This window comes from Lethenteron reissneri, chromosome 52 (genome assembly GCF_015708825.2).
Source record: "Lethenteron reissneri isolate LAM-NWPU_2019-01 chromosome 52, ASM1570882v1, whole genome shotgun sequence".
NCBI classification, from domain to species: domain Eukaryota; kingdom Metazoa; phylum Chordata; class Hyperoartia; order Petromyzontiformes; family Petromyzontidae; genus Lethenteron; species Lethenteron reissneri.
The window spans coordinates 2,042,466-2,055,715 of NC_083830.1; the positions used below are offsets into that span (position 1 = coordinate 2,042,466).

Consider the following 13,250-nt stretch of genomic DNA (forward strand, 5'->3'; position numbering starts at 1 on the left):
CATTGCATCCCACAAACCCTCAACGTTAACGCGCAGCACACGCGGATCCTATTTAAATTCCTTCACCTCATCCGTATCCCGTTACTTATAAAGACGTGACTTTTTTGATTGGAGAGAAAAAATAATACATGATTTTACTTATAACAAAAAACCCCTCTGCATTGCAATGCACAGACTGCATGAAGGTAAACTGGATTCAACTCGAGTAGACGGAAAATTTTTATGCTTCCGTTTGGGAAATCTCTGCCAAGACCCGGCCGTTTCAAGAAGCTGTTGGGGGATTGTTTTTTTACAGCGCAGCTCCCCAGACTGTGGAACTCTTCTTCGCCTTTGGTTATCGGAGTCGTTGGTGTCACTTTTATTGAAGTCTTATCTTGAAAACGCAACTCTCTAAATTGACCTCTCGCCGTTTGCCCTGCAGGGTTGTTCGATATCCTATCCAAGATGATTGCAGGGACTCCTCTACTTACGAACATTCAACTTACGAACTTTCAATGATAGGAACAACCCTGGTCCGTATGTGGAGTTGCCTGTTCGGACCGAGAGTTGTAAGTTCAACTGACGCACAATCGATGGCGGTGGTAGCATCTACATCGACAGAACATGAAAAACCAGTGGCAATATCTACAGATTATACAACTTTTAAAGACATTCTCCGTGTTTATCGTGCATGCCCTCCGTACAAAATGTTTGGAATCGACAGGAGGAAAGTTGGACTTACGAACAAATCGATTTACAAACAGACCTCGTTCGTAAGTAGATGAGTCCCTGTATTTTATTTCCTGTCCGCAGCACACACCACATCGGGATCTACGGAGGAAAATGCGCCTTCCCGAATTCAAATTACTACCTCATCTCTGTAGTCTCTCTCCCCGGTTACTTCAATTATTTCCCTCCTTTAAATGCATGGCGCTCCGAGATACACCGTTTAAAGGGCGCCTTGTAAATCTAAATCACTCACAGATTGTATAACTTTCAGTGCAAAAACACCGACACATTACCATTCACAACCGTCGTTTAAGGAGCTCTCCACCGTTCAGCAGAAATATAAACGGGGGAACAAAAAAAATGGGACTTTAGGCTTTTTATGGGACCTTATTAGATAGAAAAACATCAAAGCTTAATTCTTAAGTCTGTCCGTTATTCACAAGCATTCTTTCAAGTTGGTCACACAAAAGACAAAGATCACCCCCCACCCGTATAGCCTGCAACAGACTGTTGGGGCAAGTACTGTTATCGAGCAGCACCTATGAAGCCTGGAACAGCACACCGAGAGGGGGTGGGTGGCCAGCACCACGGCCGGCCGCCTTTGTCTCCCCAGTGCTGGTGTTTTAACACACCACACCTGATGCTCATTTGAGGCTGAGTCAACCTAAGGGGAGGCCCATGACCGGTTCAGATAATTGTCACTGGTGTTGGCCGTGGGCCAGAGGTCGCAATCGGGTACCCGATACCCGTACCCTACCCGATACCCGGCTACCCGGTCGGGTACGGGTACCCATTTGCGACCCTGGTGTGGCCGGGTACGGGTAAGGAATCAAAACCCGTTTGCGACCCCGTGAGCGGGAATCGAACCCGGGTCGCCGGGTTCGTAGCGCAGCGCGGTAACCTCTACGCCACCGCTCTCCACAGACACACAAACGCAGCCGATTGACATTCCGGTCGAGTATTTGGCGACATTCTCTTCACTTACAGTTTGCAAAGCCGTGTGCCCGATTCACCACCCTCCCCCCCCGCGCCCAACCCTCCGCTGTTCCTGTGTAGCGGCTTCACTCTTCACATGGCCCGGTCGGGTCACAGCCTCGTCGTTTACGGCGGGTGTTGTGCGTGCAGCCGCAGGCCACCTGGCTGAGAGCACGAGGCCATGATAGCCGGGTGGCAGCAGTGGTGGTGGTGGTGGCTACGCCGCTGCATGTCGCCTGCAATCCAGCGCTGTGAAGGCAGCGAGGGTTGGTGTTGCAAAACTCCCTTTGCGTGGGCGTCCAGGAGGTGCAGTGCCGTGTCTTGCCAGGAGACGGCAGTACAGAAAGAAACGTGGACGCCACCCGTTCGCTCCCACATGCAAAAACACTCATTAATTGGTTGAAGACATCTTAACATGTAGAGGACTGCAGAGCTTTGACAAATGTTGGCACCGGCTCAGCGCGTGGCCGCCTTCCTGCTTGCCTGGGGCATCCTCGCGCATCCCGAGTCGTTCTCCCTTCAAAGGGCCGCGTCCCAAGTTGACCATTATTGTTATTGTTATAAACCGCAGGCGGCCAAGACATAGATTTGAACGCCGGATCTCAACGGTGCCAGCATCGGCGCTCTTGAACGTGCGACCTCCCAGCGGGCGCCCTGGCGCCAGCGGTGGGCGGCGGGGTAGCTGCGTCGTGCAAGCAACTGCGAGCGGCAGAACTTTTCCTTTACCACAATATTAGCGCATCGAAGAGGTCTGCGCCACTGCGCCACCCTGGAAAATTGCATTTCCACGCCTCGCTGCGCGCTCTGACAAAACAACTGGTGCATGGGGACCTGGGGGATGGGGACTCGGGGGGGGGGAAGGGGGGGGGGGGTCTGGGGGACAGGGGTCTGGGGGACAGGGGTCCGGGGGGGGGTGGGTGGGTCTATGGGTGCAATCGAGCTCAGCACGTCCAGAAGAGCACGTTCCACAGCATGAGCCAGCAGGGGTAGACGGCGAGTGCGGCGAGGGGGAACGCGAGGGCGCCGTACAGCTGGTGGTCCAGCACCGCCTCGGCCAGGGCCTGCAGCAGCGCGAGCCACGCGTCCAGCGGCTGCCACGGCACCTCCAGCAGCTCCCAGCGGAGCGCCAGCGCCACCAGCAGCAGCACAGCCGGGGACGCCAGCAGCAGGAGCGCCACTTGCAGGAGCCTGAGACGGCGGCGAGAGGGCGACAACAGGGTGAGCTGGTGAGAGGGTGACAACAGGGTGAGAGGATGAGCGGGTGAGCTGGTGAGAGGGTGAACGAGTGAAAGGGTGAGGGGGCGAGGGTGACAGGGTCGATGAGCGAGCGAGCGAGAGACTCGGGAGAAGGGGTAGAGAGGTAAGGTCAAAAGGAAGATGCTACAGAAACCAAGCAAAACTTGGATTTACGGTTGTGCTGTATTCCGCTGATGCGATTTCACACGGTTGGCTACGTACGGGGAAAGAAGTCCAACCAGAACACAACAGAGGAGCTGTTAATTACTCAAAACAGCACCAGCGCCGAGGGTGGTAAACGAAACGGGAGGGAAGTCACCAGCGACGGGACGGCGTGATGAAGGTGGCGATGGGCACCATGGCGACGGCGAGCAGGAAGCCCAGGGAGAAGTTGATAAGCGCGATGCTGGCGAGCAGCACCGACAGGTACATCAGGGTCACGCACTTGAGCGTCATCCAGCCTCGGCGCGTCCCCGAGCCCAGCAGAACCCTGCGCTTACACACAGAGGCAGGGATCGAACAGAGGCAGGGATCACGCAGAGAGAAGTGAAACTTCCGCGTGGGTCCTCGCGCTCGCACCGATTAGCGCGCCGCGCTACTGAACGCCGGTCCGTGCGCGTGCGTGAGGACACGGCATCACCCCCGTCATCCCCGACGCGCCTCTCGACTCGTTCGCGACGCGCGACGCCAAAGGCACGGCTCGGTTTCCCGCAGTGGAAAAACAACGCGGGCGCCTCCTGAACCGCGCCGTGCCACGGTGGCGCGCTGGAAGAACCGAGACGCGACGCGAGGTCACGCGTACCGGTGAGTCTGGTGGGGCAGGGCCATGCCGGCTAGGTAAATGGCGAGCGTGGTGAAGGTGACGGCCTCCGTCTCGGACACCCCGAAGTAGTCGGCCGCCTCGTGCTGAGCGAGCGTGGGCAAGTAGAGCAGCGCGAGGCCCGTGGCGTGGCAGATGGTGATGGGAGCCGCCAGGAACAGCAGCACCGACTGGCTCTCCTGGGGTGTGGTGTGCGTGCGGTGTGTGTGTGTGGCGTATGTGCCATGTGTGTATGTGTGGTGTGCGTGCGGTGTATGTGTGGTGTGCGTGTGATGGGGTATGTGTTGTGTGTGTGCGGTGTATGTGTGGTGTGGTGTGCGTGCGGTGTGTGTGTCATGTACATGCATGCGTGCAGCGTGTGTGTGGTGTATGTATGAGGTGTGTGTATGTGTGGTGTATGTATGTGCAGTGTGTGTGTGTGTGTGGTGTATGTGCGTGCATGGGGTACGTATTGTGTGTGTTGTGCATGTGCGGTGTGTGTGTGTGCGTGTGTATGCAAGCGTGTGCGTGTGTATGCAAGCGTGTGTGTGTGTGGTGTATGTGCGTGCATGGATTACGTATTGTGTGTGTGTGCGCGTGTATAGTTAAGCGAGTGTTAGCTCACTAGGCGAGACAGTCGATTGTAATCACCTCTTTTCATGCGGGACATCTGTGTACGTACGAGTTACGTATGTGGCCCATCCCGCAATCCTTGATTGAGGGCCTCCCCACACCACGTTGGTCACGTGGGCAATGTTTGCATACTTCGCCACAAATTTAAGGCGAAGCTTTAACTGCAGTTGCAGTCAATGCCGACTGGACTGGGAGCGTCCGCTCGCAACACTTGAAAATCCAGCATCAGAACATTTAATTGTACTGGAGGAATCCGATGAACTATAAAGCTCTTTCACGGATGCCCAGTGCGGGGCGGGTCAGAACGTTACAACGACAAACAGTACAAAAACACGATAAGCTATGTAAGTAAAGTATAATAACCACGAGCGCACCGAGACGTAGATTCGAACTCAGGGTCTCAAGAGGTGCTGGCGCTGCCACGGTGACCTCTGAGCCACCCAGACGCCAACCGTCAGGCACCTCCTCACCCCACCACGTGTCCCTTTGTTGGCGTGCGTGCCGTTGCGATGCCGGTGTGGGGTTCTTACCGCCGGCTCGGCGCGCCGCGCTGTCCCGTTCGACCCTTCCTCCTCCTGTCCCAGCTGGATCCACAGCTCCACCATGTGCCCAGGGGAGGGGGTCAAGGAAATAAAGATGCGAGTCCGGGCGAGCGCGCTGCCGCGTCCGGGCGAGCGCGCTGCCGCAGCCCGCCGTCGCGCGCCTACGCTCCACTCGGGACGTTCCGACGTCCTCCCCCAGCCGCCGACAAAACCGCCAATAGCCATCGTCCTCGTCGTCGTCCACGCGGGATAAACCGCGCGTCGAAATCGACGCGACGCCAACTCACGTTAGCTGCCCGAAGGCCTCGTAGCGGGCATGCGGTGACGCATTGTCGATCCAATCCGCTCGCGAAACACGCGCGTCAGAATTGTCCGCGTGAGTAATAGAAAGTTTATGGGAAAGCAACAGTTGCCACCTCCCCAATCGGTGCAATTCTAGCTCTGGGTTCCACGGATGCATTCCGCCAACGCCGATCGGGCTCTGCTCGCGACCGGTGGATCTCTGCCAACCGCGTCGCGGAACTTGACGAGCAGTCGCTGTAACCCGATGGGAAAGATTCAATTTTCTTTTTTCATGACATGACATGATTATTATTATTACTGATCCTCCCCGGAGTCACACGGCCACATCCCTTCGCTACCACGCTCCGTCCGGAGAGGCCTCTCTCTCTCTCTCGCCGCAGGATATCTTGAGCATGGGCGCGAGGATGATGAAGCCGAAGGCAGGCATGTAGTGCCCGATGGAGATGTAGCGGTGCAGGCAGGGCAGCAGGTAGAAGAAGAACGACTGGTGGAAGCGCTCGAGCAGATTGTTGAGGCTGCGGAAGATGCCCTCCAGCAACCTGCGACACATCAGCAGCAGTACGAGTGTGAGTACAAAAAAACTATTATCATATTTTTTACTGGCAAATGAGGTTCCAATGGTGTAAATGCTTACCCCGAGCTCTCATACTCTGATGGTGCATTGTCTTTGAGTTGTGCGCCTTTTGGCGTCATCTGGTCCAACCCATGTGAGACTAGGCTCTAAGGAAAGCTGTCTCGGGTGTGGACCAATCAACTTCAAGGACAGTGCATACATTATCAGAGTTCTTTTTTGTTTGCATTATGGCTGCAGGTATTGTGGTCTATGCAAACATGACTCCTCGTAAAAAAGGTGTCAGTTTTGTTGCCAGATAGAAGGGTAAAAAAACCAATTATCAACTTTAGTTTTGTTCCTACCAGAGATCACCTTGACGGGAGCCATCGTGGCCCCACGTTTCTAGCTGGGCAGACAGACCGCCATGTCTGATGGCCGGCGGGAAAGCGTTCAATACACACCGCCCACACTCAGCCCGGGCGGTGGCTCGGAGGGCGAAGGGGGTGGGGGGGGACGTGGAAAAGGGCATGACGAGGAGGCGGACGCGGGGGCCGTCCTCCGGCGGCGGCGAGCAACGCACCCGCCCACCGTGGTGGCGCCGATCTTGCGCGAGCGCAGGCTGTTGATGCCGCGCAGCGTGAGCGCCTCGATGCGGTAGCGCAGGAAGAGGCTGTGGTCGCCCGTGGGGCGGCTCGAGGCCTGGTTGAGCGCCATGAGCATCACGGTGCGCAGGCTCTGCACGTAGCCCTCCCACGACTCGCCGTCCTGGTGCATCAGCTGCGCACAAGTGGGGGGGGGGGGGGGGGGGAGGGGAGGGTGTCGGGGAGGGGAGGAAGACGTGAAGAGATTCGCGTTTAACCGCGGCTTCCGCTAGGCCTCCTAAGCCCGCGGTATTAACCGGGGCTACCGCTAGGCATTGTAAGCCCGCAGTATTAACCGGGGCTGCCGCTAGGCATTGTAAGTCCGCAGTATTAACCGGGGCTACCGCTAGGCATTGTAAGCCCGCAGTATTAACCGGGGCTGCCGCTAGGCATTGTAAGCCCGCGGTATTAACCGGGGTTACCGCTAGGCATTGTAAACCTGCGGTATTAACTGGGGCTGTCGCTAGGCATTGTAAGCCCGCGGTATTAACCGGGGCTGCTGCTGGGCATCGCTGCGCGAGCCTCTGCCGCGGGCGTTGTTCAAACGCCACGTCGGCGCTGCTGCGGTGCGGAGAGCGCGCTGACCTGGCCCTGGATGGTGCACAGCATGTCCTTCTTTCCGCAGATGACGTGGACGAGGTTGACGAGGTCCAGGTTGGGCAGCTGCCCGTTGAGGCCCTCCAGATGCAGGTCGAGGCTCGTGAGCACATCGCTGCTCATCTCCAGCGTGAGCGCCGCCTGGATGGAGCCCGCTCGGCCTCGCATCACCGACGATGAGATGCCTGCGACGACGACGATGACAACGACGATAAAACAATGACGACAATAACAACAACAACCACAGGTCTGCGTTTCGGGAGACGAAATTCACATGGCTTGCATTGATATTATCATCATCATCATCACTACCACCAGCCATGATCAATCATGGCTGGTCGTCAGATCAATGTCGACTATTTGTGGGCACAGGCCCGTGCACGGTCGGTACACTCGTTCATCTGAAGCTACATCATTTTCCCCACATTTGCTCACAAAGGGAGCCTTCTAAATTGGCATGGGGCTAAGCGTGCGGTGGTGGGTGGCGCATGCAAGTTGACCGCTTACCGGTGAGGTTGGTGTCGTGGATACGCCTCCAGCCACGCCTGCATGCCGATCTGATCATGTTCGTTGAAGAGGAAGATGATGTCCTTGGCCCAGTACACCTGCCCTGTGATGCACGCACACAAACGGCTTCTTGAACCGCTTGAGCTACGGACGGTGCGAAAGAAGTTCAACACACAGGGACTCCTTAACTTTTGAACATTCGACTGACGAACTGTCAGAGACACGAACAATCTGTCCGCATGTCCAGTTGCCTGTTCGGAACGAGAGTCGTAAGTTCAACTGCTGTGCAATAGATGGCGTTGGTGACATCTCCATCGGCAGAACATGAAGAACCAGTGGCCTCTACATCTACAGGAGATTATACAACTTTTAAAGCCATTCCCCGTGTTTAGTGGACACGCCGTACAACGCGTTTGGAATCGACGGGAGTAAAGTTTGACTTACGAACAAATCGACTGATGAACAGAACTCTGGAACCTAACTCGTTCGTAAGTAGAGGAGTCCCTGTACTTGCGTACAAATGCAATCGCATCTTGAGCTTTACTAAATGAAAAAGGCAAGAAATTTGAAAGGGCAGGGAAACGCAGGAGAGAGGCAAGAGAGCGAGAGACAGAGATGTCTAAGAAGTTAGAAGAGTAGCGGTCATTGTAGTGCAGGCACTGTGGTGGCGGGGTGGCTAAGCGTAGTGGTTAGCACCACTGTGCTACAAACACGACAACCGGAGTTCGATTCCTGGCCACGGCTAACATCAATGGCGAGAGTGATATGTGAACAAATCATTCTGGGCCCCCGTCCTTCATGAATCTGCGCTGACCAATGCAAAGAGTATGGGCTGGCGATAATTTATTTCAAAACTTTACGAGCAACCAAGGCTCGAACTGGAAACTTTCTACGCTTGAAATTTAAATGTAACCAGAGACACAGGACATGGGACGTTACACGCTGCTTGATGGCTCGAAGGGGCCCACATAGGAAAATGAAAAACAGTGCTCTGGGTCGGACAGGACCGGGGGAGAGGGGGGGCGGTGGCGTTTGAGACAAAGGCCTGCCGTCGGGCCGACGACGAAAAGAGATGGAGAGCGTCTCAGCGCTCCGACACGGCCATTAGGAACCGCCCCCCAAAACGGCGCGTCCGCCACGCACGCTCCGCGCGTGGCCGCGACACCTGACACGGCCGGCATACTGCGGAAGTGGGCGGCGAGCGACAGGGCGAGCCCCGTCGCCTGGTTGTTGTGCTCCCCGGGCTGGAAGGCGACGGTGAACACCAGCGCCTCGGTGCTGGCGGCGCGTGGCGCCCGCACGATGCCGTACACGTTGGTGCCGCGCACCATCTGCCAAGGGCACGGGCGAGGGTCAAGCATTGCGCAATCGCGGACTGACGACGACGCTCGTTTGAGGTCGGGCCAAGCGAACGCTCGGCCCGGTCGCATTGCGTGATCAAAGCAAAATAACGCTTCGGACTTTGTCAGGGCACCGCTGCATTAAGGCCTCCCCACCTGCATTGGCCATACTTCATCACGCTGGTCCATGCAGACTTGGTGGAAGTGGGAGGGCAGAACAGATTTTGATATCGATTTCCACTGATTACAACTTTGTTGTTATCATTATGTCATCCAATCACTGGGTCTGAAAACATGGAATCACACCTTGTGGTCTGACGCATGTCTAAATTGAAAACTCTATTCCATTCAAACTGCCTTTCATGTTTAGTTTGTCCTTCCCCGACACCTCCGATTAGCACGGTTGGCTACGTACGGTGTGAAAGTTCAACACACATAACATACATGTCCATTCAGTTGATGACACGCCACCATATCAACAACTGATCGCAATCACAGTTTGGAAAACACCGCTCGCGAACGTACACTCGTCCACAACAACAGTCCATCGACTGATGGAATCCGATTTCATGACGTGCGTGTTGATACTCTGCACTCCTATCGTGTTTTGTGCATCGTTCGTTATTGTAAAGTTCTTACCCGTACCCAACCGGACACCTGTAACAAAGGGCAATCGTAGCTCATCGGATTCCTCCAGCGTGTCATAAATATTCACAATTCCCGATTCTGTATGCAATCACGCATTCCAAATCGCCGGGCCAGTCGCCCCGTGCAGGCGGCGAGCGCGGGGCGAGATCGCGACTCTCACGTACGTAGCGTTCTCGCAGCTCGTCCGGGAAGGGCAGCACGCGGGAGAAGGTCTGGGTGTGCACCTCCAGCCCGCGCTGCTCCAACGCACGCACCAGCCACTCCACCGGCATGCCGCTGCCAACGCCCGGATGGACACCAAAGGACAAAGGTCACCGCCGTGTCGCCTTAACAGCCTGTTGGGGCAAGTGCTGTTGGCGAGCAGCGGTACACTTAAGACCGTCGCTCGACAGAATGAGACCATGGTTACTTTCATTTGTCCAATTGATGCAGTCGGCAAAGTCCTGAACAAACTACATTTGGAATGGTCGCACTCAGAATAAATGAAAATGAGTACCAAGGCATATCTTACAATGGCATAAATGTATCAAGTAACTAATTATGACATTATTTGGAGGATGCCATAGATTCCCCATAACCTGGCACTCACCCCAATAAGTCTGGCTTTAAGAGCTTCACTCTCTGCTGTTGTTACTAGGTAAACATCTAGTGTGTGTAGCACACCACGTAGAGTTACCGTAATTACAAAAAGACTGCTCATATTTTCACGTAACGTATAACCTTCAAATTGTAAGTTGGCACTCTCTTAACTCGTCAGGGTCAGGCGTGCACGCTCCGTGCATGCGCTCCGTGCGTGCGCTCTGTGCGAGCACGCTGCGTGCGTGCGCTCCGTGCGTGCACTCACTCTCGCTCTGCCTTGTGCGCCGCAAGCTCCCTGGCGATGGCGATGGCATCGCCGCCAGTCCGAGTAGTGGCCGTCCACCAGGCCGGGCAGCAGGGCGTTCTCCGAGACGTAGGTGCGCGCGTTGAGCGGCTCGTACGCCAGCGCCAGGAACCACGCCACGCCCGCCACGTAGCTCAGTGCGCTGCCACCGCCGCCGGCGTAGAGAGGGCGCAAAGAGACAAAGATCGCCCGCGTAGCCTTTAACGGACTGTCGGGGAAAGTGGCGTTCACGAGGAGCACTGATGAAGGCCGGCATGGCGCACGAGGGGGGTCGGTGGACAAACACGACACGCCACGGCCGTCTCTCCAGTGGCGATGTTTACACACCGCACAAGGTTCTCGTTTTAGGCTAGGTCAACCTAGGGGAGGCCCAGGTACCGCGATCGTCACTGGTGTTGGCCGTGAGCGGGAATCGAATCGATCACTCGGGCCCCTTGAGAAATGGCGGCTGCCCCACACATCCTTCCACCTGAAGGCAGGAAACCCCCACAAGCCACGCCCAGCGCTGACACGGCCGACGATGCCATTGACGTCACTAAGCCCTGCGCATCACCTCCCGTCCAGCGTCACACATGGGAAGAAAGGCGAGAATGTTTTCCCACTGCTTTCGCGTTATCCGACTAGGCGAGCAAACGAGTGGATAGCCAGCCGGGGTAATAGATTACTCGAGTAACCAGAGAACCCAGTTCTGACGTCAGCCTACGGCCACACTGCTGGGATTCTACGCGGATGCCGTTGCCCACCACAGCTTGGTGTTGTTTCGGAGGAGCAGGCCCACGAACTTCTTCCTCGTCACTGGGTCGGACAGGAGACCCATGGCGACTCGCGTCTTCCGTGCCGTTCTCCGCCAGGTCTAGGGAAAACGGCAAATGACAAAGATTCGTGCTAAATCCCTGAGCCGCAAGGATATCACCAATGTCACGGCATCTCTAGGGTCCACAAGGGAGACGGCGTGGACTGCTGCGGGTACCTGCTTTTATGGCTTTATTTTGGTGATTTTTGAAAAGTTTTTCGGTTTGGCCATGTTTGTTTGTTGTAGTACAGAGTTAGACTGATGGTCTTAATCTAAGTTGTCTTGTGGTTGTTGTTGTTTGACTTGCATCCCACTGGGATATTTGCACACAGTGTTGTTGTACGGTGCTTTTTCTGCAATATTTTGCTGTCTTTTCTTGGATTTTCTGTTTGCACTTAGTCACATATTCACTTTAAGATGTTTTCTTGTTCATGTTATTTTGTTTGTTGCGGTTGTACAAGATTCAAGAGCCGAATGGCTCACAGGGCTATACCTAATAAATACAACTTGAAACCGCACCCGCTGTGTTAACCAGGGGCGGCAGCTCGCCTCGAACCGCGAAGAGCAGGCCAACACATTGACTGACGGTGTTGCACTGCCCCTTGCATGATGTGTACCCATGGTTGGCGGTCACTCATGGATACCACAACAGAGACTCAACCCTGCTGGACCTCCTACCATGCCATCTATGGGAAGATACGTACGGTGCGAAGGAAGTCCAGACATACACCTACGATCGGGCACATTGCGGGACGCTTCTGCCATCATCGTGTGCATTGTTGTGTCAAGTTGAACCGGATCACAAATGTGCAGCCCCCTTCTCCATGCATCAAGATCAATGCAACAGCCATAGCGGGATCAATGAGCGACTTCCTGAGTGAGCGACGATTTGAGCGGCACTCGTTTCTCGCTCGCAGTAGACACGAGCCACGGTGGTGGACATTCCACGTTACTGTGACAGGGGCCGGTCGGCATGTTAGCAAGTACAAATGCTGCTGCTGCTGCGTTGCACAAACGACGAGTTGAATTGGCTAGAGGAAGAGTATTGACGTGACGTGAACACGCAGGATATTAGAAGGTCGCATTACGGGAAAATCATGCTACATTTAGAACGGTTTAGAAAAAAAAAATGGACTTTAAAAAGCATCAACATTTATTTAATTTAGTGTAGAAATAAAAAGGCTTCAAGCAATGAATGGCCGCTGGATTTGCTAGTTCGCATAAGAGCGCGGTCGCACGGGAACGACGCTCATTGGCGGAGGTTCGATGGCCGACACCGATCGGACCAATGGCGTGGCGCGTTACTTACGACGTCTTCGATTGCCGGCCAATGGGAGACGGCGACAGGGCGAGGTCGCGTAAGCAGACTGGGAAACCCAATTGACCGCGGCAAGTCTCGCTCGATGTCTCGGGATTTGTATGAGAGGGACGAGGCCGTTGTTTGTTGTCGCGCGTGCAGAGAGAGAAGCGGTCGGGGCGCAGCGGCAGGCGTCGAGGGGGACGGGGGAGCGACTCCGCGTGGCGCTGCAGGCCACGAACAGCGCGCTCGGCAGGGACAACCGAAGACGTCCGTTAGGTTCCGCGGGCGACGCGCTCCGTGGGAAACCGCGACCGCCGCCGCTTTTGGTTCCGGGTAGAAGGGGGTGTTCGTAAGTCGAGGAGTCTGTGTACTGGATGAATCCGATAAGCTGTAAAGCTCTTTTTCGCAAGATTGTCCAGTAGGGGTGCGTAGGAACGTCACAACAATAAAGTTGCAAAAACACGCTAGGAGTACAAGAAAGGTAAACAAAGCACCCAAACACGTGAACAAATACACACCAACCATCCCCGTCCTGCCACGCAAAGCCCACTGAGGTGTGAACTTGTTTTTCATAAGCGACCTGGCCACAAATTATAGCCTCAGCAAAGTGGCTCGTCATGTGGAAATTTATAGCAGCGAAATAAAATAAAAATTCATCACCTACACCCCCCTCCCAAACACCCCACCTACACCCCCCCTCCTACACCCCCCCTCCTACACCCCCCCTAAACCCCCCACCTTTCCTACACCCCCCCCCACCTACACCTCCCCCACCTACACCCCTCCCCCCCC

The 13,250-nt window shown here is 55.4% G+C and overlaps 1 protein-coding gene across 1 annotated transcript; it reads right to left on the reverse strand.

The window, feature by feature from the left end:
• Positions 1 to 2,575: 2,575 nt before the first annotated feature.
• GPAA1 (glycosylphosphatidylinositol anchor attachment 1) lies at positions 2,576 to 12,750 on the reverse strand. The gene is given in 15 exon segments (XM_061573414.1): positions 2,576 to 2,871; positions 3,239 to 3,409; positions 3,722 to 3,918; positions 4,882 to 4,954; positions 5,580 to 5,735; positions 6,330 to 6,526; positions 6,976 to 7,172; positions 7,495 to 7,513; positions 7,515 to 7,597; positions 8,678 to 8,825; positions 9,647 to 9,758; positions 10,327 to 10,382; positions 10,384 to 10,507; positions 11,109 to 11,218; positions 12,468 to 12,750. Coding segments are annotated over 14 exon segments (1,854 nt in total). The 5' UTR covers positions 11,183 to 11,218; positions 12,468 to 12,750; the 3' UTR covers positions 2,576 to 2,624.
• Positions 12,751 to 13,250: the final 500 nt, after the last annotated feature.